General features: G+C 40.6%; 1 protein-coding gene across 4 annotated transcripts; it reads left to right on the top strand.

Moving 5' to 3' along the window:
• The first annotated feature begins 180 nt into the window (after positions 1-180).
• On the top strand, positions 181-25,147 carry slain2 (SLAIN motif family, member 2). Of its 4 annotated transcripts, none has more exons than XM_078168541.1 (9): positions 181-803; positions 3,897-4,039; positions 12,218-12,385; positions 13,065-13,238; positions 13,334-13,687; positions 13,800-13,946; positions 19,612-19,650; positions 20,100-20,307; positions 24,045-24,260. In XM_078168541.1, exons 1-9 carry the CDS (start codon positions 322-324, stop codon positions 24,109-24,111), a joined length of 1,782 nt encoding a protein of 593 aa, XP_078024667.1. In that variant the 5' UTR covers positions 181-321; the 3' UTR covers positions 24,112-24,260. The 4 variants fall into 4 exon arrangements, with proteins under 4 accessions (XP_078024667.1, XP_078024666.1, XP_078024665.1 ...); XM_078168540.1 differs by lacking the exon at positions 19,612-19,650 and adding an exon at positions 15,214-15,297; XM_078168539.1 differs by lacking the exon at positions 19,612-19,650 and adding an exon at positions 15,211-15,297.
• Positions 25,148-25,650: the final 503 nt, after the last annotated feature.

Genomic DNA, 25,650 nt, shown 5'->3' with positions numbered 1-25,650 from the left:
AGTAGTTATCCGTGCACGTGCAAATAGGTGTTGGTTACGTGCTCGCTCCCGACACTGTACGAAGTGACGTACGTTAGCCGCCGCCTGTTGGTCTTTCACAGTTGGTGACGAGTATTATGAAAATGGCCTCGACCCTGCCCGCAACCACGATTAACCGGAGAAGATGACGGTGTTGAGGTTTTTAAGTCAGTGTAACACCAAAGTGTCTTCTTTGAACACGTAGAGAACAGTGAAGTTAACAGAAACAAAGAGACTGTCGGCGGAGAAACGACTAGAAACACCACAGACCATCGCCTATTTTCGTAGGGCTGAGGAGCCGCTATGGAGGATATCAACTCAAATATCAACGCGGACTTGGAGGTGCGGAAGCTCCAGGACTTGGTGAAGAAACTCGAACAGCAAAATGAACAGCTTCGGAGTCGGTCGACGATGTTGTCCTCGTCCGGAGCGATGTCAGGGAACCACAGACCCCTCAGCGACGGATACGACTCGTCGTCTCTGACAGCGGGGATGGCAGCCGGTCTGGCCGGCTTCCCTGGGGTGGGGTTCGTCGGAACGGGAGGCTACGGTGGGCTGTTGGAGAATAACCGCTGTTTGAGCCCCAGACTGTCTTACGACGGAATCAGTTTCAGGAGGGCGTATGATTATGAGGGGGCATCGGCTGCCGCCTCTCTGCCGAGTATGAACTCACGTTATTCAGACATCGGGGTTTATTCAGACGAAGGGGAAACATCGATCCTAGACGAAGTGGAAATATTAGACCTCGAAGACATGGATTGTCTAAACGAAGACGAGGACAGCTGGTGAGTTGTCTTTGGGAGGTATCTTGCCTTTCCTGTCGTGTCTGTGTCTTCAGAGCTGGGTGACAGCTGCTCTACACGTTAGCCAACACGACAAACGTCTGGCATAAACATCCTCTTCATCTTCTCAGTAGTTTGCCTGAAATCTGAAGTCATCTGTGCTGAAGGAGTGTCATTGTGGATCACTGACTGAAGGGTGTTGTTTGGCAAGTCATGTGGGCGATGACAAGCCCATTCTCGGACTGTTATCATACTAGACATGCGTTGTCATACAAACAATGCCAAATCTCTACCCATTATCTCATACCTTGCGTAGAGTTTGGGCATTTTTTCCCGATACTGATCAAGCAGGCCTCTGAGGCTCTCAGCTGTCTGGACCGTGAAGTCCCCGATCATCTGTTGAACCGTTTTGTTGTTAATGATGTGTGGCAGATTGGCTTGGCTTGGCATGGCAGCGGTGGCAGGAGATCAGTGTGTACAGTCAAAAAAAAACTGAAAGTTGTTTTCCTGCCTAGCAGCCATGTGGGAGAGGTAGCCATGGTTATATTCCTCCTCTGAATTCCCTTCAGCACACCAGCTGGCACACAGCCACAAGTGCTCCGCAGCAAGTGAGACAGCAAGAGATGTGAAATAGGACTGTCATCCCATCATGGAGGAATAGATGTCAGTGTCAGAAAGCTGCTCATGAGCATTGTTTTTGTGGGGATTACAAACAATGGCTATTGATAGCATCCCTGGATAAGGATGACATCATGTTGGTCTGCTGTTATTCAGTGATGAAAAAGAGCAGTGCGTACAACTCCAAAAAAGGTGCACAGTGCTGACAAAGACAAAAAACAGACAGAGCACCATCACTCAAAGTAGTCTGCACTTATTTAATATGGGCAAAAACTGTGCCAGTGTTCCATCTGTTTTTTCTGCTGTTACATCAGCCTACATGTTCATCCACACTCGTGTTCTTAATCCTCTCCCTATACATTGTGTTTGTAATGTAACTGTGCTTTTAGGGTTAGGGGGCTTTGCATAGATACACTTTAGAAGTGTAATCCTTGAAACTCCAGAGTATGATTGGATTTGTGCTGCTGTCTGAATCTCGCCGCTCATCCCAACTCAAGGAAATCCCTCAAAGAGGCAGAGTTACACTCAGAAAAGAGTCTGTGTTACACGGCTGATGTCAGACATGGAGACTTGGTAGATGGGTTTACAGAGGGTCTAGAAATGGAGTAGTTATTTGTAAGGCATCAGCTACTGACTAGACATGAAGGTAATGATGTGCCGTCCTCAGAAGACTGTCCTTGTTCTCCATCCTGTTAGGATGGGTTTGTTTGATTGGCGTCTTCTATTATAATGACGCTATGATAAGCAACTTCAGGGCGTAGCTCCTGATGCAACTTAATGACAGTTACTAAAGTTAATACAAAGGTAGATCATAGTTGGTTGAAAGGAAAGCCAGCTCACAGCAGCTGAGAGCAATGAAAGAGGTCTGGCAGTCAGCACTTAGCAATATATCGTCTGTGTAACAGTTGTAGGTGCATTGGTTTTAAAAAAAAAAAAAAAAAAAAAAAAAGAGCAATGGCCCCTAAAAAATGAGAACATGTACCTAATACAGGCAGGCAAGGAACAGTGAAACTAACCCACTGGAATATGACATGTATGGTATAAAGAGAGTGGATATAGATGCTGCTTATCGGTATGCAAGTTCTTTCAGAGTTATAAGTGTTTACATTATTTGTTCCACCCATTTTCCTTATCATCAGAGCACATCAAGTCTTCCCTCAGTTGCTTGCAGCAGTGTGCCTGTGCCAGCTACTAAACCTTTTGACATCGGACTACTTTGAGACATTGCTCACTCATGCCCAAAGAGCCAGTCTCATTATGCCCTGGCTGTTTGTCTGCCCTTTGGATCAGATTGATATCTGGGATTACCCAGTAGTGCCCAGCTCTCGCCAGCTCTTGTCATAGACTCCTGTAATCCCTGAATTAGCATTTGACTGGATTTAAAACGCAGCCTGCTCCCACAGTGCTCTGCCTATCAATAGATGCTTGTCACACCCCAGCAACTGCATGTGGACATGACACATGTCATTGTGTCAGAGCAGTGAGTTCATGTATGGAGCAAGACGCGTGAAGTCAGAGAGTTGAGATTTACTATGTGCTGCACCAAATGTAAATGATAGTCATTGTGTTGATAAACGTTGAGAAGGTGCAGACCCAGATATCAGGCTTGTATTCCTCTGCACTAGTGCTCCTTTGCCTGTAATGTTTCTGCCTTCATCATAAAAGGCTTCCTCTATGGCTGCAACAGAGCTGACAGCTGCTGACAGATTTCTCTTCCTAGTGGAAGCCCTTCTGTTTTTTTCTCAGTGGTTAAGGACAAACACAAATTGTATTACCTCTGTAACCAACAAACAGGAAAGTAGTGGTAGATTCATTTAGCCTGTAGCCTTATTTTATACCTTTATGTCTTCCCTTCAGTATCAGGAGGGTTTGATAGTCTCAGTCAATACAGCTGACTATGCACTGAACCCAATGACTTTTCCAAAGAATTTGGGCCAGGGACAGTGGTTCATTCTTAACATTTGCTGCAGCAGGAGCTGACGGTTGCATTGTCCTCATTGCTATTGGAGACCCCAGAGACCGACCACATTTTTTTGCTAAGTTAACACATGCAACATGTTAACTGTAAGAGTGAGAATTATACTGACAAGCCTAAAAGGTATCTGCAGGTCACCTCTATGTAGATTTCAAATATTGACATAGAAATAGATTTCAAATATTGAAGTATGAAATTGATCTGAATAAAAGTAAATAGTGATTTTTAGAGTCGGCAAGCACAGCCACAAAAAAGCTTTCTGTCTGTCCGCCTTATCTGCCAATTACATTGCGGAATTCTGTGATTACTTGTTATCCCCCCGATCTCATTTCCTCTGAGAGCTGCTGGGTCACATCACATATGAGCCGAGATAGGTGTGAGCTGTCCTAGTCGATCACTGTTAAAGAGAGATGACAGTTTATATTTCTGTAACGATTGCTTGTTTTGCTTTTGTGAACATGCGATATAAGTGTCAATTGTGTATGCTGTCCACATTTTTCCAGGCTGTACGAGGCAAAAGTGAACAGTCCCCTGCAAAAAGCCTTGAGTCCTATTGTGTGGTGCCGCAAAGCCCTTGACAACCCCAGTCCTGAGATGGAATCAGCCAAGCGCTCACTCATCCACAGACTGGACCTCACCATGTCAGGTAAACAACGGCAGTGGACATGAAACATGTAGTCTTAACTTAGCAGCCGTAGTAGAAACAGTAACAACTTCAGAGATACACTTAATTTATCCCTCTCTTTGGAAGGTAGAGGTGAGCTACAAAACAGCACTAGTGGAGTTCTTTGTGTTGGTTGCTCTGTTGAAAGTCCTCCTGCGTCAGTCTCTTGCTGTCAGTTTCCATTTTTCTCATCGCATAACATTAGTGATTAGAGCCCTTCATGTGAATCATAAAAGCAATTAAAGTTCACTTTGAATCTACTTGTAGTCAGGTAAAAGACTGCAAGTATAATGAAAGAGCAGTGATTTTTCCATAGCTGCTAGAAAGCTGTTTGTTATTGAACACCCTGTCAGAATTTGAACTCAAATGGTGACATAATTTGCCGGGACAGTTGTAAATTATTCTTGTATATCAGGCAAATGCAGAGTCAGACCTACACCAAGGCCAAACGTCCAGCCTTCTGTGATGTGCAAAACTGCAAGCACAACCAATAACTCTGGTTAAGGTAATTGCAGACGGTTCACATTTGTAAGAAAGGGTATAATTATTTGCATGATTTATGTGTATTCATGTTTCCATAGCCACTACTTAATTTGAGAAAAAAGCATTGTTGACATTGTGGTGGTGTTACTCTTGCACCGGTTCTCCCGTGAAACCAGTGTCCCCAAGTGCTCCATAACAACTGCTGTCTGTGTGAAGTTTTGCAACTTCAGGCTGCCTGAGAGGATTACTGGTATGCATCAGTGTGCACTGTGATATGGAGTCATTTTATTTCTATATTTGTTTTGTTACTGTTGAACTTTGCTATCATCTACTGGATTTTAAAGGTCCAGTGTGTAGGATTTAGGGACATCTGTTGGCAGAAATAGTATATAATATTCAAAATTATGTTTTAATTACTTTATAATCACATCAAAATAAGAATCATTTTGTTTTCGTTAACTTAATATGAGCTGTTTTTATCGAAATACAGAGCAGGTCCTCCCCCAAGAGTCCACCATGTTGTTCTACAGAAGCTCAGAATGCAGTGACACTCGAGATAGGGCTGCTCACATTTTTGTGTTTTAGCATTCTCGCATCAGCCACCGTAGTTCCCCAACATGCTTAGCATACGGAAGAAGTTTCAGTTCTGCAACCTCATCACTAGATGCAACAAATCATACACACTACACCTTAAAGACGTATGGCATTTATTCCGTTGGGGCAAAATGCCAAATCTCACAGTGTTAACAACAGTGAAAAAACAATTCCTGTATCCAGCTTGTGAGTTGGATCCACTCCAAAATTTAATGGGTTCTACCTTGGCTCATGCTACACACTTCAAACAAGTAACGTGAAAATCTGGTCAGTTGTTTTTCCTGTAATCCTGCTGAAAATCAGTCAAACAAACCAAACCAAAGCTATAACCTCCTTGGTGGGGGTAATAATTATTGATCCACAAAGGTAGAGGTTGTACACAAATACAGAATTGTCCCTTCCTGCTGGCTGATAACCAGGGGCCGTAAATGCTGTGATGATTCCTCTTATCGTAATAAATTATATAAGAGCTTTAATTTATGGCAGTGAGCCTCTGTAATGATCTTACTATTTCCTTTTATTGATTTTTGTAGCACAAGAAAACACAATAAATTACTCCATGTTTACCCATTTATTTCTACAACTACTATTATAACTGCTACACACAAACAGAGCACAGAGGGATGTATCATCTATCATAAATGTTCCATTGTGAAGATTAGCTTCCCTTATTCTAAAGGGAAGAGGAACAGCACTCGTGTACCTGTATGGTCAATCGCTGAATGGTGGAGGCTAGGGCTGCCACTAACGATTATTTTCATTGTCGACTAAACTGTTGATTATTTCTTCGATTAGTCGACTAATTGTTTCATTGAAAAATGTGTTAAAATGTTGAAAAATGTCGGTCTGTCTCGCCCAAACCCCAAAATCACGTCATTTAATGTCTTGTTTTGGACTCACGCCAAAGGGTTTTAGTTCACTGTCAAGGGAGAGTGTGTAAAGCTGCCAATATCTGAACGTAAGAAGCTGCAGTAAGAGTATTTTGGGGCACTTTCATAGAACTTTTCTATGAAAAATGACTCAAACCGATTAGTTGACTACTAAAATAGTCACCGATTATTTTAATAGAAATAAATCAGTGGCACATTGACTTGGAGATTTATCACCACTTGTGGTTATAAGTTACTGAAAGCTGAGCGGGTTTGTGAGGAATATATGCGTGCATGTTTTGGGAGTCTCCTTCCTGAGATATAGGCTTGAATGTGCAGCAAATGATTGACAGACACTCAAAGCTATGCACATCATCAGGCTTTTGGAGTGTTTGTAGTGTAAAGGGGAATTATTCTTTTGTTACTCCTTTGCAGCAGTGCTTGTTAAAAATGATGTTTAATTTATATTTCACCACTGGGTCTGCAAAATATTTATAATTTTGTCCCATATGATCTCACCTAGGTGAGACCTATGTACAGTATTTATTTATTTATATTTACATCTGTCAAAGTCTTTCCTTTTTCCAGTGCACTTTCTCCTCAAAAATTGACGGTATATAGAGATGGTGGAACTAACAATCTTAAACTGGTCTGTGTTGAAGGATCTTATAGCACCAGAATGCAGTTAAACTAGTGCTATAACTGAAACACATCAACTCTCTGATAGTTTGATCAGTGTCTGAATGACATCTGGACCCCTCAGTGTTTAGTTGGAGCTGTGTAGTGCTGCTGTTCAGGTTTAAAATATAAATGTCACTGGAGTTTTAATTAAGTTTCACTGTCCTTTACACTGAGAATTCAACATTGTATACAGTATAAAACACACATAACAAAACAATGATTTCATCTTTAATATGTTACCCAGGTCTACTTTATGTTTGGGCCTCTCTGATTGGTCTGTGTCTGTTTTCTGAGCCTTTGACTGCCACTAATTATAGGTAGTCCCTAACTGAGGAGGACAGCAGGTCTCAAATCCTCGCAGCTAAACTGAGCAGGGGTCATTTCCATTTTGACAGCGGTATGCCCATGTGACAGTTGGATCGTGTTGAGCAATAGGCTGCTGAAGGTTGTCCACTGGAAGAGTTGTGATCTTCTCTGCTCTATTATGCAAGAGCTTGAATGGCACCTGGACACACAACGACCTCCTCATTCAAGGACACTAAGGTATATTTGTAATGGCTGATAAATTGATTGACTGTGGCCCTTTTGTGGATCCAAATTGCACAGCTTTTTTCAAAGATCAGTTATGTTTACTGGGTGTCTGATTAGGGATAAAGCTGAGAAAAGAGGGAAAAGGCTGTTTTGGGCTAATTGATGATCAATCTCTTTAAAAAAGGAATCAGTAATGCAACTTTCATCAAAACACAGAAATAATAATTTCTTTCTCCTTTCCCTCTGTTATGACTACTATGGGCTTTTTCTGTGCTTTTAGGTAAGGCTTATTTCTGAGGCACAACATAATAAAAATTAGGCTTCAGAACCTTTGTGTAAATAAAGCCTTAGATGACCCTTAGTGAACAAAGCGTGCTATCTGTCTTGCAGCTGACCAACTATAGATAACTAGACACTTGAGTGGGATTTAGGGTCGTGTGCTTATTTGTGGTGATCTCATCACTGTAGGTGTGGTAGGAGGATAACGTCATCCTCCATGGTCCTGAAAATATCCCTCCTGTCACTGATACCAACCACCCCACTCCCTTCACCTCTATCCTCAATTGGCACTGATGTTGTCACCACTTCCACAAAGGCTTGCTAAAAGACACCAGCAACACATATTTTCTGTGGAGTTTTGTGATTCGATGGACATGTCAATTAAATCAGATAAACGTCAAGAACGTAAAGATTTTTGAAAGAAAGAAAAAAGTCTGCACACAAAGCAGATCTTAAGCAGCACAGTCTGAGAGCATTTGTGTCTGTGAGTGAAAGAGACTCACCACAGACACACCCTCATGGCTCCCGGCTACTCTCCTTCACACCCGGTCTCTAACAGGAGCATGGAAACCCTGTTGCCATGGAGTTGGTTGAGTTTGTGTCAAAGGAATTACAAAGAAAAAAAGAAACATCTCAACCTCACTTGTGGAAGATTGGAGTCAAAGTGACGACTTCCTTATACCTGAAAATGTTTGTTTCAATCTAACCAGCTCAATCAGCAAGTATACACACTACAGTGCATCCACATATTTTAAACACGTTAGTTTAAGTGTGTCAGTAGTGACCAAGCCTTTTGTCTCTGTGCACACCCTGTTTAAATCATATCCCCAGATGACATGCCTCAGTTATATAACTAAGAGCAGGGAGGAGATGGCTTTGAGTTGCACTAGTCAGACAGCACTACTTTACTCATGTCATCCCGGTAAGAAGTCAGAACACATGTTGCCTAAGCTGAACAATTAAACCGTTTTTTTTTTCATTCTGCTGCTTTGACAGCTGTCCTGCACTGTTGATCCAGTGCTCATGCAAGACCAGAGAGGTCCCAGCCACAGTTACATAGCTGACCTGCTCTTCTCCAACTCTCAAAAGCTTTGACCTCGTACTGTACATTTAGTTCACCGCCTTCTTGCGTGTCTCTGCCAGTTTGAACCTTTTTCTGCTGTATGGTATTCATCTCTCTTATTTACAAAAGCTTCTCTGTTTGCTCTTTTCTTGTGATATTCTTGAAGCTCCCTGCAGCTGTTTTAAGCCTAATGTCTTCTCTTTTTTATAACAAGTAGACCTCAGTGCCAAGTGTTGTCTTCCATTTCGTCTTCACCATTTAGGCCCTCCAGACCTTCATTTTATATTGTTGTGTACTGGCTTCCTTTAGGGGGTTTTTTTCTTGGCCCGTGGAAACTGCTCTGAATTTTCCGCAGTTGAAATGCCAAGACGGAAAGTCCTCTAATACAATTTCATATCACAGTAAATCGAAACTGTCACAGCAGTTCTTCTCTCTTCTTCTGACTTCTTGTTTTAGGACATGAGAATTTGAGGACAGTCTATTTTGGTTGGTCCCTGGGCTGTGGATCCCTTCAGACTGATCTGTGTCTTTTTTCGTTACAATGTGCCGCTCAAGTTGTTGTGATAGGACACGTTGTCATCTAATGACCTCCAAAGTCTGAGCCAGTTTAGACTGTTTAATGTCAAGGGAAATATTTTCTTAATCATAGCAAGTGTGACTCCTTTACCTCCATAGTGCACAGACACAAGGGATGATTCATGTTTGTAAGCACTCACAGGCATGTCGTTATGTTTGAGAGTACACAGTGGAGCTTGACAGGCACAGTTTAATCTTGACTCTTGATATTGGGGGTTAGTTTCACCAGGTGGACTGTATTAATCTGTTGACCTCTCTTTCTCAAATGGAAAACATTGGGTATCTTTTTTTTAAGTGCATAGCATACAGACCTACATGTTGCAGTGTTGTTGACATTCCTCAACAGCTGATCCGTGTGGATGGCAGCAGAGTGGACATGATGGTATTTCCTAAATAATGCAGCAGGACAGAGTGCAGAGCAGGAGGAGAGGGAGAAAGTGGAAGGAGCGATTGGAAAGAGGAGGCAGCTGATCTTAAAAGGCTTCCCCTTCAGTCACCACCCAGCTGTGTAAACACATCCAGTCAGAGAAAGAAAGAAACAGAGGGATGGATAAACAAGTGGACTCAGAGAGCTTGTTTAGACCTAGTCTTAACATGCATTTCTGTGATCCGAACACAAGTGGACAGCCGAGACACCTCGCTGTTCACACCTCTGCTTATTTTGCGTCTCCAGCTGACCATTTGTGTTCAGATTTTGTTACTGCCCCATGCTGAGTTATTATGTCCACACTTTTGCTAGCTGCTCTGTAGCATGCTTGCTAGTCATGTCAGTACAGCTGGAGATATTACTGTCTGCAGGATTCAAGACCTCTTTCCATAGAGCAAAACCTTGGATGGTCACGCAACATTTTGTCCAATTTGACTTTTGAGTTATAAAGCTTTTACCGCACCAAAACAACCACCAAGTCCTGTTTTGATAACGTAGTCCTTGTTTGGGACACATCGGGATGTATAAGTGTTTTTGGTTTTTTTTAGATATTTTTTTGGGGCATTTTTAGCCTTTAATGGATAGGACAGGCAAGTGTGAAAGGGGGAGAGAGAGAGAGGGAGTGACATGTAGCAAAGGGCCACAGGCTGGAGTTGAACCCGGGCTGCTGCGACAACAGCCTTGTACATGGGGCGCCTGCTCTACCACTAAGCCACAGACGCCCCGGGATGTATAAGTGTTGACACTACAAAAGATATGTAGTCAAATGCATCCCAGACCACCTCAGTCAGTGGTTAAAGTGATCGGATCACAATGAGTCTTGGTGGTTGTTTAGATATGTATGTAGCGCTGTCCCCTTGTAATCGGATCACCCTAAAATGTGTGTTAAATGTTAGTCTAAATAGGCTCAGAGACATCAACCATTCAAACCACCAACCTATCCCAGTGCACAACAGCCTGTGCAGAGTCTGATCTCATGACTGAGACCAGGGACTCTGTAGACTGGAGCCTTTGACTGCTGCTTCGTTGGATTTCACAGAGAATCGCATTGTTCTTTGTGCGTCTTTATTGAATGCCATGCATTGTTAAGTGTGTCTCCCCGCCTGATGATGTAGGAACTCTCTATCAGGCCCATACTCAGCATATGGTTGAAGAGACTCGACCAGACTGCCAGCACACTGTAGAGCTTTCATAAAGGTGCCGGCTATGAGCAGACACTGCTGGCGTTGTAAATACTGGAATGGGCAATAGCCTTTGTCTGGGTGTTTTATGGGTCACAGTGTATAGATGTAGTATGTTAACACACTGGGCACATGAAACAGTGGCGGTTAAGTTTTCAGAACTTGGTTCCTCCCCAAAAACGAAGCATCTTGACCTCTACATTTCACCCATCTGCTACCACTGACATTTTGTAGGCTGGTATTTTCCAGGGGCCAAATGCATAAAACTCTGTGCTGACTCACGACTAAAACTGTGTGTACGCACAAAGGCATTCTTTTTATCAGATTTATAAAGCCATGCATAAGCCTGATTCTGTTTTATAAATCTCGATTGTTGTGGCGATGGGCACGTTTACAAGCGTCATTTCCACACCCACTGTTCGCCATAATAGAAATGCCCTTAAACATACATTTGCATATTGATACTTGTGCACTTCCAACATTTATTAGACCTGTCAATGAGAAATAAAAGAGAGTGCCGTGTCACCCACTGTGTAGCATCAGCGAGGTTCTCCAACCAGAGCTGCTGTCATTAGGCGCAGCAGTGGCAGTTTGTTCGTACCACTAATTCATATTTCTGCAGAGCATCATCATGGTAAAATCTCAATCATCAGGATCATCAATGATTCATTCAGAATGCTTATGTTGAAACTGGCTTTACAAAGTACTTCACAGGAAAACATTAAACAATCACTAACAGGGAGATGAATGTAAATAGAAATAATGATGAAATTCATCTCTCATAATTAATTTGAAATTAACTTTATATTTGTGTCTTTGATTGACATTTGACAGAGTCTCTCAGTTAATATTAATGTCCTTATTACTCACAGCTGTCTCAGCTAAAACCATGCATAGACTTGGTCTAAAGAATGCGTGAAGTGCACACATTCTCACAACACATTCCTCCTTTATAAATACCAGTTTATGTGCGGGAAAAGGCGTACACATGGTTTTTGTGCATACACATCATTGATGCATATGGCCCCAGATGTTCATAAAGAATCACTATTTTGGGGACAGCCATACATTTTTACCTTTTGCTGATAGTTTTAACTCACTGTTATCGGAAACAAAATTGCACTAATCTGTGATAAAGTAGAGGTATAGCAGCATGAACAAAGAAATTATGTGACATTTCAGACATATATGCAATGATTCAGCATTGCTGCAACGGAATGAATAGACAAGTACTGATCAAATTAAGAGGTTACAATGTATTGCTTGATTTTGGTGTGTTCACCACTAACATTTCTTTGTCGCGTTTTCTGTTCAAAGCCAACAATGACTTGGTTTATCTTAGTAATCTTCTAAATTTCTTTGTGCAAAGTTTTGGTTGTGGATCTTCAGACTACATAACATTATTTTGTCTGCCCTAATGCAGAGTAATGTCAAAGAGTGAGCATCTACTGACTGATGTTTTGGTTCTGTTTGCAGCCAACAAGCGCAGGAGCCTGTATGGAAGCCCCTACAACCAGCAGGGCTATGGAAGCCCATATAGCACAAACGCAGCCAACAGCCCGTACAGCAGTGGCTTCAACTCCCCCTCCTCAACCCCCAGCAGAGTGCCCATTGTCAGACAGCAACTAATGCCCGGGAATGCAGGTATGTGTCTCTTTGTAGTTCACTAAGGCCCCGTTTTCCCTGCTGACAATGCCAGGCGCTCCTCCGCAAACGCCCAGCTGGAAGCCCTTGAGAGCACTTTGGTTGCATCTGGTTGCTATGATACAGAAAATCTGCGGAAGTAAACTTGTCAGTACAAGGTAGAGTACTTGTTTTGGATGAGAGTAAGGCTGAAGCACGCAGGGAGAAAGGACAGACCTGATGATCTGTGTGGGTTCATGAGAGGAAACATATATAAATATCTTATATAAATATTAGTATATTAACAGATTTTCCTCTGTTGTTGTTATTCAGCACTTGTGCATGTAAGATGTGATGGTTGTCTTCATGGTATGTGTCCCTCCTCCACTGTGACTGAACGTATGAAGTGACTGTGACGAGCGCAGTGTTTTTATCCACAGTTTAACATTTTTCAATTCTCAGCGCTCAGGGAAAAAAACCCAACCAGCAGCATTCAGAGCAGAATTCACACCCTGCATCTCATCATGCTGGTAGTGTTTGTAGCGCAGCGTAAATATGTGGCATTCCTATCACAAAGAATTTAAAAAATATACTGGCCCCAGGGAAAAAATCTCTTTGGTAGACTTGGCCCCTAACAATTACAGAGTATCTGTTGTTGGGTATGTGTCACTAAAGTGTTCCCAAATGGTTTTCTTGCCAGCACACCAGCGAAATGCAACAGCAGAGAGGAATCCTCCAGCTGTGAGCCCGCAGTCATCAGTGGACAGTGAACTGAGCACCTCAGAAATGGATGAGGACTCAGTGGGCTCCTCAAATACCTACAAACTCAATGATGTCACTGATGTCCAGATACTGGCACGCATGCAGGAAGAGAGTATGTACCTGCACCACTGTCATCTCCAGTAGTTTTCTGTGACCATACCACTTTGTTTATAGGGTGTTGTAACTGAGTGTATGCATGTTTGTCAGGTTTGAGACAAGATTACGCTGCAACAGCATCAAGGCGGAGCTCAGGTTCGTCCTGCCACTCATTGCGGCGCAGCACCTTCAGTGACCAGGAGCTGGATGCACACAGTTTGGAGGATGAAGAAGAGGCGGTGCACCCGGCCTTCCACCTGCCCTCCAACCGCTTCAGCCCCTCCCCTCGACACTCTCCCCGCGCCTCACCTAGGAATTCGCCCCGCTCTCGCTCCCCTGCCCGCTCTATCGAATACAGCCACAGCCGTGGCTCGCCTCAGCCCATCATTAGCCGCCTGCAGCAGCCTCGCCACTCGCTGCAGGGCCACGGGCACGACTTGCAGACCAATGTGGTGAAGAATGAAGGTAAACAGAGCCAGCAGAGGTTCAGGAAGTGCTGGACATAAGCTGTTCAATATGTGATTCAGGAAATTATTATTTTGCCTGATCTAACTCTCTACTATTGTTGCTGTTGTAGAAAAGCTGCGTCGTAGTCTTCCCAACCTCACACGCTCCTCAGCAGCGACAGCCCAGGCCCCAGAGCCCGTCAAGAACAGCCGCAGCTGTGAGTCCAACCTGCAAGTGCCAAACGGTGGCTCTCCTCGACACCAGAACCAGTCTGCTAGTGAGTATTGTGACAGACACATACAAAAACCTGTCATATTTGTATTTGAATCCGTTTTACTGCAAAACACAGAAACCCTTCAAAGTTATAAATTAATCTTTAGATTTCAGTAGCTTCCAGACTCAGATTGTCACATTCATTGTTGTTATCACTGTGTTGTCAGCTGACATTATATTAATATTTGTTTTGCTCTCCAAGTACACTGAACACTCAGAAACACGACAGGCTGTGTAATCTCTTGTTAGTCATTGTGCGAGTGGGAATTCTGTTAATCCTTCTGGCTGCACCTACACTACAAGGACTGTGCTGCTTTGTAGTGCCATGGCTTTGGCGTTTGGGGATCCTCTTTGTCTTTGATCATTTTCAGTTGTAATATCTTTTATTCACACGCCTCCTTCCTCTTATCACCCTGGCATAACTTTCACTTCAAAGAAACGCACTCATCCTTCAGAATTAGAGCATGGCGCCAGCAACACTGAGAATCTGGAGCGACTCTTGGTATCAGCGACACTATCATTGTTTTACATTTGTGTCCAAGGGTTTTATGTTCTTTGAGAGCTTGAGAATCCCACCTCTTCGGATTAAGACTATCCATTTGATGTAATCCTGTAATGGGAGATAAAGATAATGGTGTTGTCCTTAATCCAGAAACGGTAATCCTTCTCTTCCTAGGGACAGAGAGGACAGGGGTCAAAGAGCAGGTTTCAGCTGGTTAAACGTGTAGCGACTGCCTTTATCCTGTCCTAACCAGCCTCCTGAGGGGCAGGGTGTTCGTGTGGCTTGAGCCTTTGGACTTTTCATATGTTAAAGCTGATATTTGAAATTTACGGCGGAATCTTTCTTAATTTTTTGTTTGTATACTTCATCCAAAACAGATGTAATTCTTCAGCTGTCAGGTTTAATATCCTGATGATGAGTTTTTCTATCTGAGCTTTGGCTGCACTGGGCATGTGAGACACTTCCATCTCTGCCTCTTTCACTGACTTCTTCACTGTAAAGCATGTGTAACCAAAACCAGCCTCAATTTCTCTGTTTGTGCTGAGACTGGTTGATTGGCTGTTAAACCTGACGATGGCACTGGCACTTTGCTCTGTCTGCTGCCTGTGGATGTTTGACTGTAGAGCCCCCTAGTGGCCTCAAGTTGCATCGCAGGCTTCCACAGCCTTCATTGCCTCAACGGCACCCTTTTTATTTCTCCAGTAATGCTGTGATACTCAGGCAGAGTGAAGTCTGACTCCCATGCTGAAATTTCCCTTTTTTCCAGCAGCAGCTCAACTCCCGAGATACTCGACCCCTTCTCGCTCCTCCCCGAAACCTAAACAGCACCTCCAAAGTCCTACTGCCCTGAGAGGTAACGGCCTGTTCGTAAATCAGCTGGAGGCTGTGAAATTGATCTCACTCACAGTCATTTGCACAGTTTATGACATATTAAAGTTGCCTGTGTACTTAAGGCATAGACTGCTGATGCACATAGAGTGTATATGGTGAAAAGGCTATGTTCTATGGAGCTGAAATGGATTTGAAGAAGATGCGTTAATGCACTAGTTGCCAGCTTTGATCTGTGTGCAGGTTTAGCCTCTGTTTTTGTTGCTTTCTTTGTGAGGAAAAAAGAAAGAAGTGGAGCAGGGTGGTTGTTGGCAGAGTTGAGCTTGAGTTTCTAACTCCTACGAGTATGCCATCATACTAAAAGGAGTTAACGTTCACAGTTTAAAGGAGCAGTGTGGAGGATTTAGCGGTATCTAGTGGTGAGGATTGCAGAATGCAACCAAACGTGAACTTCTGGTTAGGATTCCCTCAGTGTTCATTGTTCAGGAGGTTTTTACTTGGAGCCAAATTATCCACAGAGGTGTCCTTCTCTCCAAGACAAACAGACCAGGTTACTAAAAGCAGCCAAAACACTGAATAAAACAGTTTCACGTTACAAATCAGTGTTTCTCCAACGCTGTTCGGCTCGTTGCAGATAGTCCACTCGCTCAGCACCTACTCATGTGTGCTCTCCTTTTTTCTCTGACAACTTCAGATCCAGACTTTCAGGAGGTTTTTAATCGGGAACCAAATTATCCACAGTGGTCTCCTCCTCTCCAAAGCAAACAGACTGTTATTATAAACATGTGAAAACACCGAATGAGGCCGTTTCATATTGAAAATCAGTGTTTTTCCGATGCAGTTTGTGTTATCGCGGATAGGCCAATGTGAAAACCTTAATGGCCCTATCTAGAGCCAGTGTTTGGTTTGTCTGTTCTGGGCCTCTGCAAAAAAAAAAATGGTGGTACAGTATGGCGACTTCTGTGGACGAGGACCTGCTGCCTATGTAGGTATAAATGGCTCAATCTAAGGTAACAAAAACATGATGATACTTATTTCAGGTGATTATACACTAAAGAAAACATACTTATTATTTTATATTCTTTCTCTGCCAACGGAGTCCCCTAAATCCTACACACTGGACCTTTAAAGGTCAAAGCTAATTCACGAGGATTGTGTTGACATGTTGCTGTAAAAATCTAAAACCATTCATATCGGCTCAGAGTGTCAAAACAGTGATTCTGTGCTGTTGCTGGTCCATGGTTGACAGTCACATTACTTCAATAGAAAAGTGCCATTCATGTGTTTGTGCCTTGAGCTTAACTTCAATTACACCAAGATCTTTGCCCTTCCTGCTTTCCTTGCATCATTAACAAATAGCTTACACTGAGACATTCATGTTGTCTTCATTACATATCTGTGTACATGAAGTGCAAAAAACACATGAAGTGAAAAAGTTTTTCAACCTTATAAACTGCTTTTCATTGTTAGTCATCTGGACAGCCGTGTCATGCAGTGATATGTGGTGCTTATTTGCCAGACGAGAAAATAAAATCAGATAATTCTTTATTATTCCAAAAGTGAGGAAACTTACACTGTTACAGCAGAAAAGGGGTAAAAAAAACAGTAAAAAAAGCAACATATAATAAAAAGTTGGTAACTTTAAAAACCAACATTTTCCTATAAACAATCTGTATTAAGAGGCAAATAAATTGGTTGTCTGTGATAGTCCTAGCAGTCTGGTCTGACGAAGAGCACGCAGCTCGAAACGTACGTCACGGTGCAATAAATAAATTATATTTTTTTCTGCAAAGAGTCCTGCAGTGTTGCGAGTCATTCACCATTTTTTCATCTATGACTATCAGCTCAGCACCTGCCCTCCCACGGTGAGATGTGCGTGCCTTTGGTTTGATTTTTTAGTCCTAGCAGTGACAATGGCAGAATTTATTACTGAAGGGTGACCACATTATACATAATATTCTGTACTAGCAGAATATATTAAATATTTCATCCCCAAATTAGATGTCTCTAATTTGAAAACCTTCTCAAAAGTGATCAACATAAATATTTTGTCATGTTTATATATTTTTGCTGTATCACATTTTTGTTTAAAATGTTTATATTTTATACAGCTGCCAGTTTATTAGGTACACCTAGCTACAACTAATGCAGTCTAAGCAGTCCTACACTAAATTCTACCTTAATTAAGACTTGAACGTTCAGGTTTTGTTGAAAGTGTTTTGTAATAATTGAACTGTATCATCATTTAAGGGAGCTGCAGTTTGTGGTGATGTTGAACTGTACTGAGTAGGGCTGGGCAATACATTGATATTATATTGAAATAGTGATGTGAGACTAGATATCATCTTAGATTTTGGATATCCTAAGTGTTGTCCTCTGCTGGTTTTAAAGGCTTCAGTAATATAATTTTTTGCACTTACCTGACTATTCTAGCTGTTTATTTGCCTTTAAACACTTAGTCATTATATCCACTTTACTGGTGATTGTATATCAAAAATCTCATTGTGTAGGTATTAAGTGAAAGCGTCAATAGTTAACCCAACAATATATAAATCGAGATTTGATTTAATTAATTAATTTTTAAAAATTTTATATACCTCTGAGGGGAAATTACATTTTTTCACTCTGTTGTCATTAACACACAGGTCCATATACACACACATGCACAAACAGGACCTATACATGCACGAAGTGGAGAGATGTCAGAGTGAGGGGGCTGCCATGGACAGGTGCCACGAGCAGTTGGGGGGTTAGGTGCCTTGCTCAAGGGCACCTCAGCAGTGCCCAGGAGGTGAACTGGCACCTCTCCAGCCACCAGTCCACGCTCCATATTTGGTCCGGACGGGGACTTGAACAGGCGACCCTCCGGTTCCCAACCCAAGTCCCTATGGACTGAGCTACTACTGGTCAAAACTATTGTGATATTTGATTTTCTCCATATCACCCAGCCTTAGCTGACGTATCTCTATTATTTTGTCCGCCCCATTTATATCAGTGAGGGTAGCCTTAATAATAGACACACTCCTCTTAGTGGCAGAAATTAGCAAGGGCCACAGGCCATTTGGCCCGCAATTTATCCAAGAATGCCCCCAAAAGCCATGTTCCAGGGGACAAAATTGCCCCCAAGTTTTAAGTATCATTTTATTTTCATTAAATTAATTTACCGTCACGTCTACAACTCATTTTCCAGACATAATCAACGAGATTGCACTGATTACGTGAGAGTAATCTGACAGAGAAGGGGAGGGGGCTTTGCTGTACCATAAGTATAAATTAACCATTTCTTGAGTGATCTGTGTCTACACAATGACAAATTAATGAAAAATTAAGGTAGAATGAATGTTAAATTTTAAATTAACTTATTTCCAGGATTGCATCTAAGGAATTTATAGTAATTTGGCCTTTTTAACAGTAAAAGTAACTGTAATGTGGTGAAACATTAGTACTGCTATCAGTGGATTAATGGTTAAATCATCACATTTAAACTGGTTGAATTATAGGAAACCTGAGTGATATTTTGCAACCATAACTTTATGTAACCCATTATTTATTTCATTTATAGTGGTTTCTACTGAAGAGTGAAGACACTATCTTAGTTGGTTTTGCTTTTCATGTGCTTATTGTTAGAACATAATTACAATTTTTTGATGGCCCCCAAACATTTTGAAAATGCCCCCGTTTTTTAGACCGTGGGGGCCAAAATTGCCCCCAAAATATTTTGTTAATTTCATACCCTGTCTCCTCTGTATATATAGCTCAACAGCCTTACAAACTACAGCCTCCAAAATGATTATTAAGTTGAATCAGCACCTCTTAAAAACAGGTTGAACAAAACTGGAACATTATAACTTTCATTAACTTGTGATTTACTGCAGGCCCGGTCATGCCAGGTATTAGACTGTATCACTTTTATCCAGGTGTACCTAATAAACTTGCAACTGAGCATATACTTATATATTAGAATATGAGTTTTGAAATGGTGCCTGATGCCAGGTATCCTTAATATATTGTGTAATTTAGCATCACATCTACTTCAGTAGACTCATTGAGGTGTTACTGACTCACCAAAGGCTACGTTACACGTGCACAAACAGAGTGTCCCTCAGCACACTCCTGACTCCGTTGCTGTCCCATCACTATGCACTGCTACACCTGTGGGGCTCTTCACACTTCACAGGTTAGGAGTAGGATTGTTGCTCATATTGGTCAGGGGTCCATGTCACGTCACAGTTTAAGAGAACAAACAGGCAGTGAGAGACACCACATTGAAGCCCACCCTCAGCACCTTCCTCCCAGCTCTGAATTAAGGCCTGTCTCTGTTGTCTTCGTCTTTGTCTAGTCCCACTCTCCTGTTGCTTTGGAGAAGAAGGTGATTTCAGTGAGTATTCACTGAGGGTTTCCACCTTTTTTGAATATTGTGATTGTGGTTCCACGCCATGGTTGTATTGATGTCGTGCTATATTATGTGCTTCTGGTTTTCACTAGTGCAGTATGTGTGTGTCACCTCATTCTGTCAACACATCAATAAGATGAGTAGATTAGCTTTTATGTTCTTTTTTTAAATGTTTTTAATAGAGTTTATTTTGTAGTCTAAACTCGCATTATAACAGGTTTGACTTCATTTGTGATGGATGTGGTTGAGAAAGATCTACATATGTTTGATAGATATTTTTTGCTATACTGAATGTGAATCATATCTATCTCACACCATTGTGATCATTACTTCATTGTTAAACTACTGACAGACTGAAACCTATGAAAGCATATAAAGACTGTATAACATAATCCAGTTCTATCTGACTATATTTCTGCTCTGCCTGTCCTCAGTCCCCTCTCCCAGTAAGCTGCGAACTCCAGCCACCCCCTCCCCACTGGCTTTGAGGCAACCAGTAAAGGCTACGTCTAACCCCGGTTCTGCCACCTCCACCCCCACACGCTCCCTGGCTCCTCCTCGCAGTGGCCTGCCCCGTCCCAGTGCTTCTGCAGGAGGGGGGATCCCTCTGCCTCGCAGCAAATTGGCCCAGCCTGTGCGCAGGTATGTACGCAACAGACGAAACAACTTGACACCATCTTGCATTTCTTTTTCTTTTAACCTTTATTGAGAAAAAAAAAATCCAAATATACAAATATTTCAGACATGGACTCAATGTAATGGTAGAGAAACATAAATTCAGGAAGGACACTTTGTTTTTCTCACATAACTCTGGTTAATGATGAATATAAAAACAAAGAAAATTCTTAATTAACTGAAATCATAGGGTCTGTTTTTAGCAACAGCAAAACTATATCGAACAAACTCTCACACAGCTCATGCAGTGTAATCCAAGTCTCACTTATCCAGTCGTATGTTCAGTATTTTCCAAACAAACAGCCCTTTCCTTGGAGAACTGAACTCCTATAGTTAAACTTATCTATGCTCTCTTCAGAGCCGGACTCCACTGACGATAACAGTGATTTTTACCTTGCCAAAACTTTGAATGCCATACAGTACTATGACTTTTTTTAATGAGATAGTATACTGTATTTTTTAATGATTTTTTTAATGACATAGTAAACTATAACTTTTTAATGACTTTTATGACATACTATACTGGCTTTTTTAGGGACATATTATACTGATAATTTAATGACTTGTTTGAAGACATTATGACTTTTCAGTGAAATTTTCAACATCATATTATACCATGACTTTTTAATGACATACTATACGATGACTTTTCAAAGACTTTTTTAATGACATACTATGCTTTGACTTTGTTAAATGACATTTTAAATGACACACCAATGACTTTTTAATGACTTTTTTTTTTTTAATGAAGCACTATACTGACTTTTTTAATGAAATTCTTGATGACCTACTATACTGAGTTTTTAAATGAAATTCTTAACGACATACTATACTATGACGCTGTTATTGAAATTTTTGATGACACACTATACTATGATTGTTTAATGACTTTTTTGTTATAATATACTTTGACTTTTTTAAATAATTTTTTAATGACAAACTATACTATGACTTATGAGACTTTTTTATGACATACGATACTATGACTTTTTAAATTAAATTTTAAATACATACCTATGACTTTTTAATGACTTTCTATGAAATACTAGATTATGACTTTTTTAAATTATTTTTTTAATAACATACTATACTATGACTTTTTTTTAATGAAAATCTTGATGACATGCTATACTATGACTTTTTATTAATGTTTTTATAACATACTATGAATATTTTAATTAAAAAAATTACAACACAGTATACTATGACTTGTTTTGAATGGAAATTTTGATGACATACTATACTATGACTTAATGACATTTTTCATGACATACCATAATAGAACTTTTTGATGAATTTTCTGAAGACCAACTTGGATGACTTTTAAATGAATTACATACTAAACTGACTTTTCTTTAATACAATTTTTAATGACATACTATAACTTTTTAATGACTTTTTTTATGACATACTCTACTACGACTTTTTAATGATTTGTTAAAGCTATAGTGTGTAACTTCTGTCGCCTCCCAGCGGATAATGCGTTATTACAACTAATAAGCCGGCGGCACTTCCATGTACACAGAGTAACACTCGCCACACACTGTGTACACAGAGTAACACTCGCCAGTCACCACACACTGTACACAGGGTAATACTCGCCTGTCGCCACACACCGTGTAAACAGAGTAACACTCGCTTCACACCATGTACACAATGCTACACACCGTGGCGAACACCAGGCTGCTAACATTACGTTACGTTCATAGCACCATTTCCAAGAAAATAATAAAGTACTAGGTCCAGTACATGTAACAGCAACACATACTACTCATAATATAATTATAAACCAAGTCACTTACTTATCCAACAGCAGCAAGGCAACATCCGTGTCTGCCCTCAGCCCAATTTCTTCCTTCAGGGCTCTCCACCGAGGAAAAGTGACGCCAGTACAAATCCTTGTTTGCCTTCTCCGTCGGTCACTTTCCTTCTTTGCTAATAGACCTTCAGCTGAACATCCAGGCTTTTTCTTTGTGGTAGGATCCACTTCTGAACCGTGTCTCGGCCGCTTCTCCGCCATGTTGCTTTCTCTTTCTACCTGAGCTCTACCTCTTGCTATGACACTCTCCGCTCTTCCTCCCCCTCCCTTCTTGTTGTGAGGAAGCATTTTCTCTGCGCCAGCGCGGGAATGTCGCCGGTCGACACGCAAACTAAAAATGATATATATTGAAAAATACCGCGAGATGTTAGAGGAGCCGATTGGCTTAATCAGCATTGTGTCATCTCCTCTAGTAGTGGCTTGGGTGAAACGGACATTTACGGACCTGTAGAAGTTATACACTATAGCTTTAAATCACATACTATCCTGACTTTTAAATTACTTTGCATGACATACTATACTATGACTTTTAATGAATTATTTCATGACATGTACTATGACTTTTTAAAATGAAATTTTTAATGACATACTATAGTATGACTTTTTAATAAAAATTTTAATAACATACTATACTGCGACTTTTTGACACTCGTTTTTATGAAATACTATACTAAGACTTATTTTTTATTATTTTATGACTTCTAACTATGACTTTTAAAATGATTTTTTCATGACTTACTAGACTATGACATTTATATGAAAGTTTTGTATGACATGCTATTCTATGACAAATGATTTTTTTTTTTTGTTATGATATATCTTAACACAAGGTGGAGCAGTGTGGTTGTGTTGTGGCAGAGCTGAGTCTGAGATAACAACTCCCACAGGTATGCCACCAAACTGAAAGGCCATTCATGTAGCTGACTTTGGTGTTTTAAAAGATGAGTTCGGATTCACCAAAGTCACACAATAACGCAAACAATCTACAGATCAAGGCAGTGGTAGAGCAGCACCTGCTGTAAAGTAAAATTAATTTTTGTCAATGGAGTCTGGCTTCAAAGATAGAATACACAAGTTTCACTTTTAATTCAGTTCCCTGTGGAAAAGGACTGTCTGTATGGCAAATACTGAATATATATACACACAGCAGGATAAATGAGACTTGGATAATACTGCACAACTTTTGTTTGAGTTTGTTAACACATGTTTTGATGTAATTTTGCTGTTGTTAAATGTGGATTCTTATAAATTCATAATTCATTTACTGGAGATATGCAACAAAAAAGTCTTTCTCACAAATTCTGCATATCAGGGGGTGAGTATTGATGATGATAATGGTCATTTGGGAGGTTAAATATTTCCTTAAATAAATAAATATAGAATTGGGATAAATTAACTTCAATATTGTTTTTTTTTTTTTTTTTTTTTTTTTAATGTGTTACACTTCTTCAAGGAGTTTAGCGTTTAGTGTTTATGTTTGAGAGTCTTAATATATTCTATAAATTCACATGAAATCCAGTGAAATTGTGAGCAACTTTTGTTATTTTGCATTTACATGTGTAAAATTTACCGTATAGAATCAACAAGTTCACAATGCATTTTTTGATATTACTATTAGTTTAATTCAATGTATATAATCTTTCATTTGAGTAGAATAAATCCATGAACATATACAATGGTCAAACAAAAGTGTCAAAGATTCTGGTTAACCATTTTCAAAAATTATATTTGTTTTTAAATATGTAAGAATTTGAAGAAACAATTATTAGTTATACGGTGTAAAATATTGGTGTATACATCTTGCACTTGGATAATTAGTCTATATTGCTGTAGACAAAATTTAACCAACATATTCCCCTGAATATGCCCTTTCTCATCTCCTCAGATCTCTTCCTGTTCCTCGGACATATGGCAGCGGTGCAGGTGACAACTGGAGAGAAGGTTGTTACTGAATTGGGCCAGCAGGGGGCTCTCCAGTCAAACTATCAACACAAGGAGGCAGACATTACAATATGGCACTTTATCTACCTAGATACATTTTTCAGTGAAGAAAGAAAGAGAGAGACTATGTCCCAAAATATATACAATCCAGAATTTGAAAAAGGAGAGGACAGTGTCCACATCGCGTCAAAGAGGACCCCCCATCGTGTTCCTCTGTGGGGTCTGGCTCTGGAGGCGTCAGGCATATAGTGCAGACAGACAGCCCAGAAAATGCCAAAGAAACCAGCCCGACTCCAGCTCAGCCAGCAGAGGACACATCACCTGCCTTGGTTTGACTGCAATCATCTGTCAGACAGTCTATATCACTTCATTACCCAGCTTTCCTCCCACTCCTCTTCCTTGTTCCTTTTTCCACCTCCCTCAGGTTGAAATGTTTCCACGCATTTCTCTCTTTATGCTCTGTGTTTAACAGATGTTGGTGAGCGATCTCTATGATGATGCTGTGCAGGTGAAATGTCCCGTAATGTTAGAGAGTTGTTGATGTCTTGCAACAGTGAAAGCACCTCTGTGTGGGTATGACGTTTAAGAATCTTCTCCTCTTGTAAAATCAGCCAGAATGTATGCACAAGTTTGTTTTGGAAATTATTTATTCAAATTATTTAAAGAAAAACATATGTCCAAACATCCATATCAGTATTTTCTTTTAAGATTACAATTGTTAAAAATGTACATTTTTAAACCTCAACTGCAAGCTAAGTCTCCAAAGCCTTTTATTGTTTTCAAAGTGTCAAATCAGAGCTTGTGAGAAACCCGGGTGATTGATAACACCTCGGCCAAAGCCTCATTTCTGACTTGTACCACATTTTGCCAAGATTATACTTTTCCATTGAAGTGCTAAGATTGGTCAGTTTAAGAACAGCTTGACATCAGGTCTGAGTTATATCAGAAACAAAGAAACCTGAACTCAATAACATATTATGTCCCCGATCACCCATTCAGCCAGTTAAATCGAGAAAACTTTGATGTGGTCCATTAAATTCCCTCAACAGATTTCTGTCTGTGTCTATCATTCATGCCATGAAAAGAATATGGAACAATGTCTTGAGAACAAGTTGAATAAGTTTTCCTGGCTTTTACCTCTTGTGCTATAAAAACAAATCGAAAGGTGTGCCAGTGTTAGGGAAGCTGTTCTGGTAAATGGTGTGGTGGGTGTTATGAAACTAGTGCCTATAATTTAAAGTTTCACTTGAGTTTGAACATCGTGTTTTGTTTGTTTGTTTATCATTTTGTGCCAATTTCTGGTTTTGCCAATATTATTTGCAATTTTGCATCTCTGCTTGATTGATTTGCTTGCCTGTTTGTTTTGGGTTTTTTTGTAATTAAAATCAATACATTTATAATTGCTTTAAAAATGTTTAAAATGCGCCTTCATATTTATAACTAATTACTCATTCTGTAAATGAAACTATTTATTAAAGAGAGGTGCCTCTGTCAAAGCTCAGATTCAGTGGGAAGCTTGAACGAATGTTGCAAAAAGACATACCACACCT

Source organism: Epinephelus lanceolatus, chromosome 6 (genome assembly GCF_041903045.1).
Source record: "Epinephelus lanceolatus isolate andai-2023 chromosome 6, ASM4190304v1, whole genome shotgun sequence".
In the NCBI taxonomy this organism is placed as follows: Eukaryota; Metazoa; Chordata; class Actinopteri; order Perciformes; family Serranidae; genus Epinephelus; species Epinephelus lanceolatus.
The sequence above is the reverse complement of the archived record's forward strand: the minus strand, read 5'-3'. Positions and strand labels throughout refer to the sequence as shown.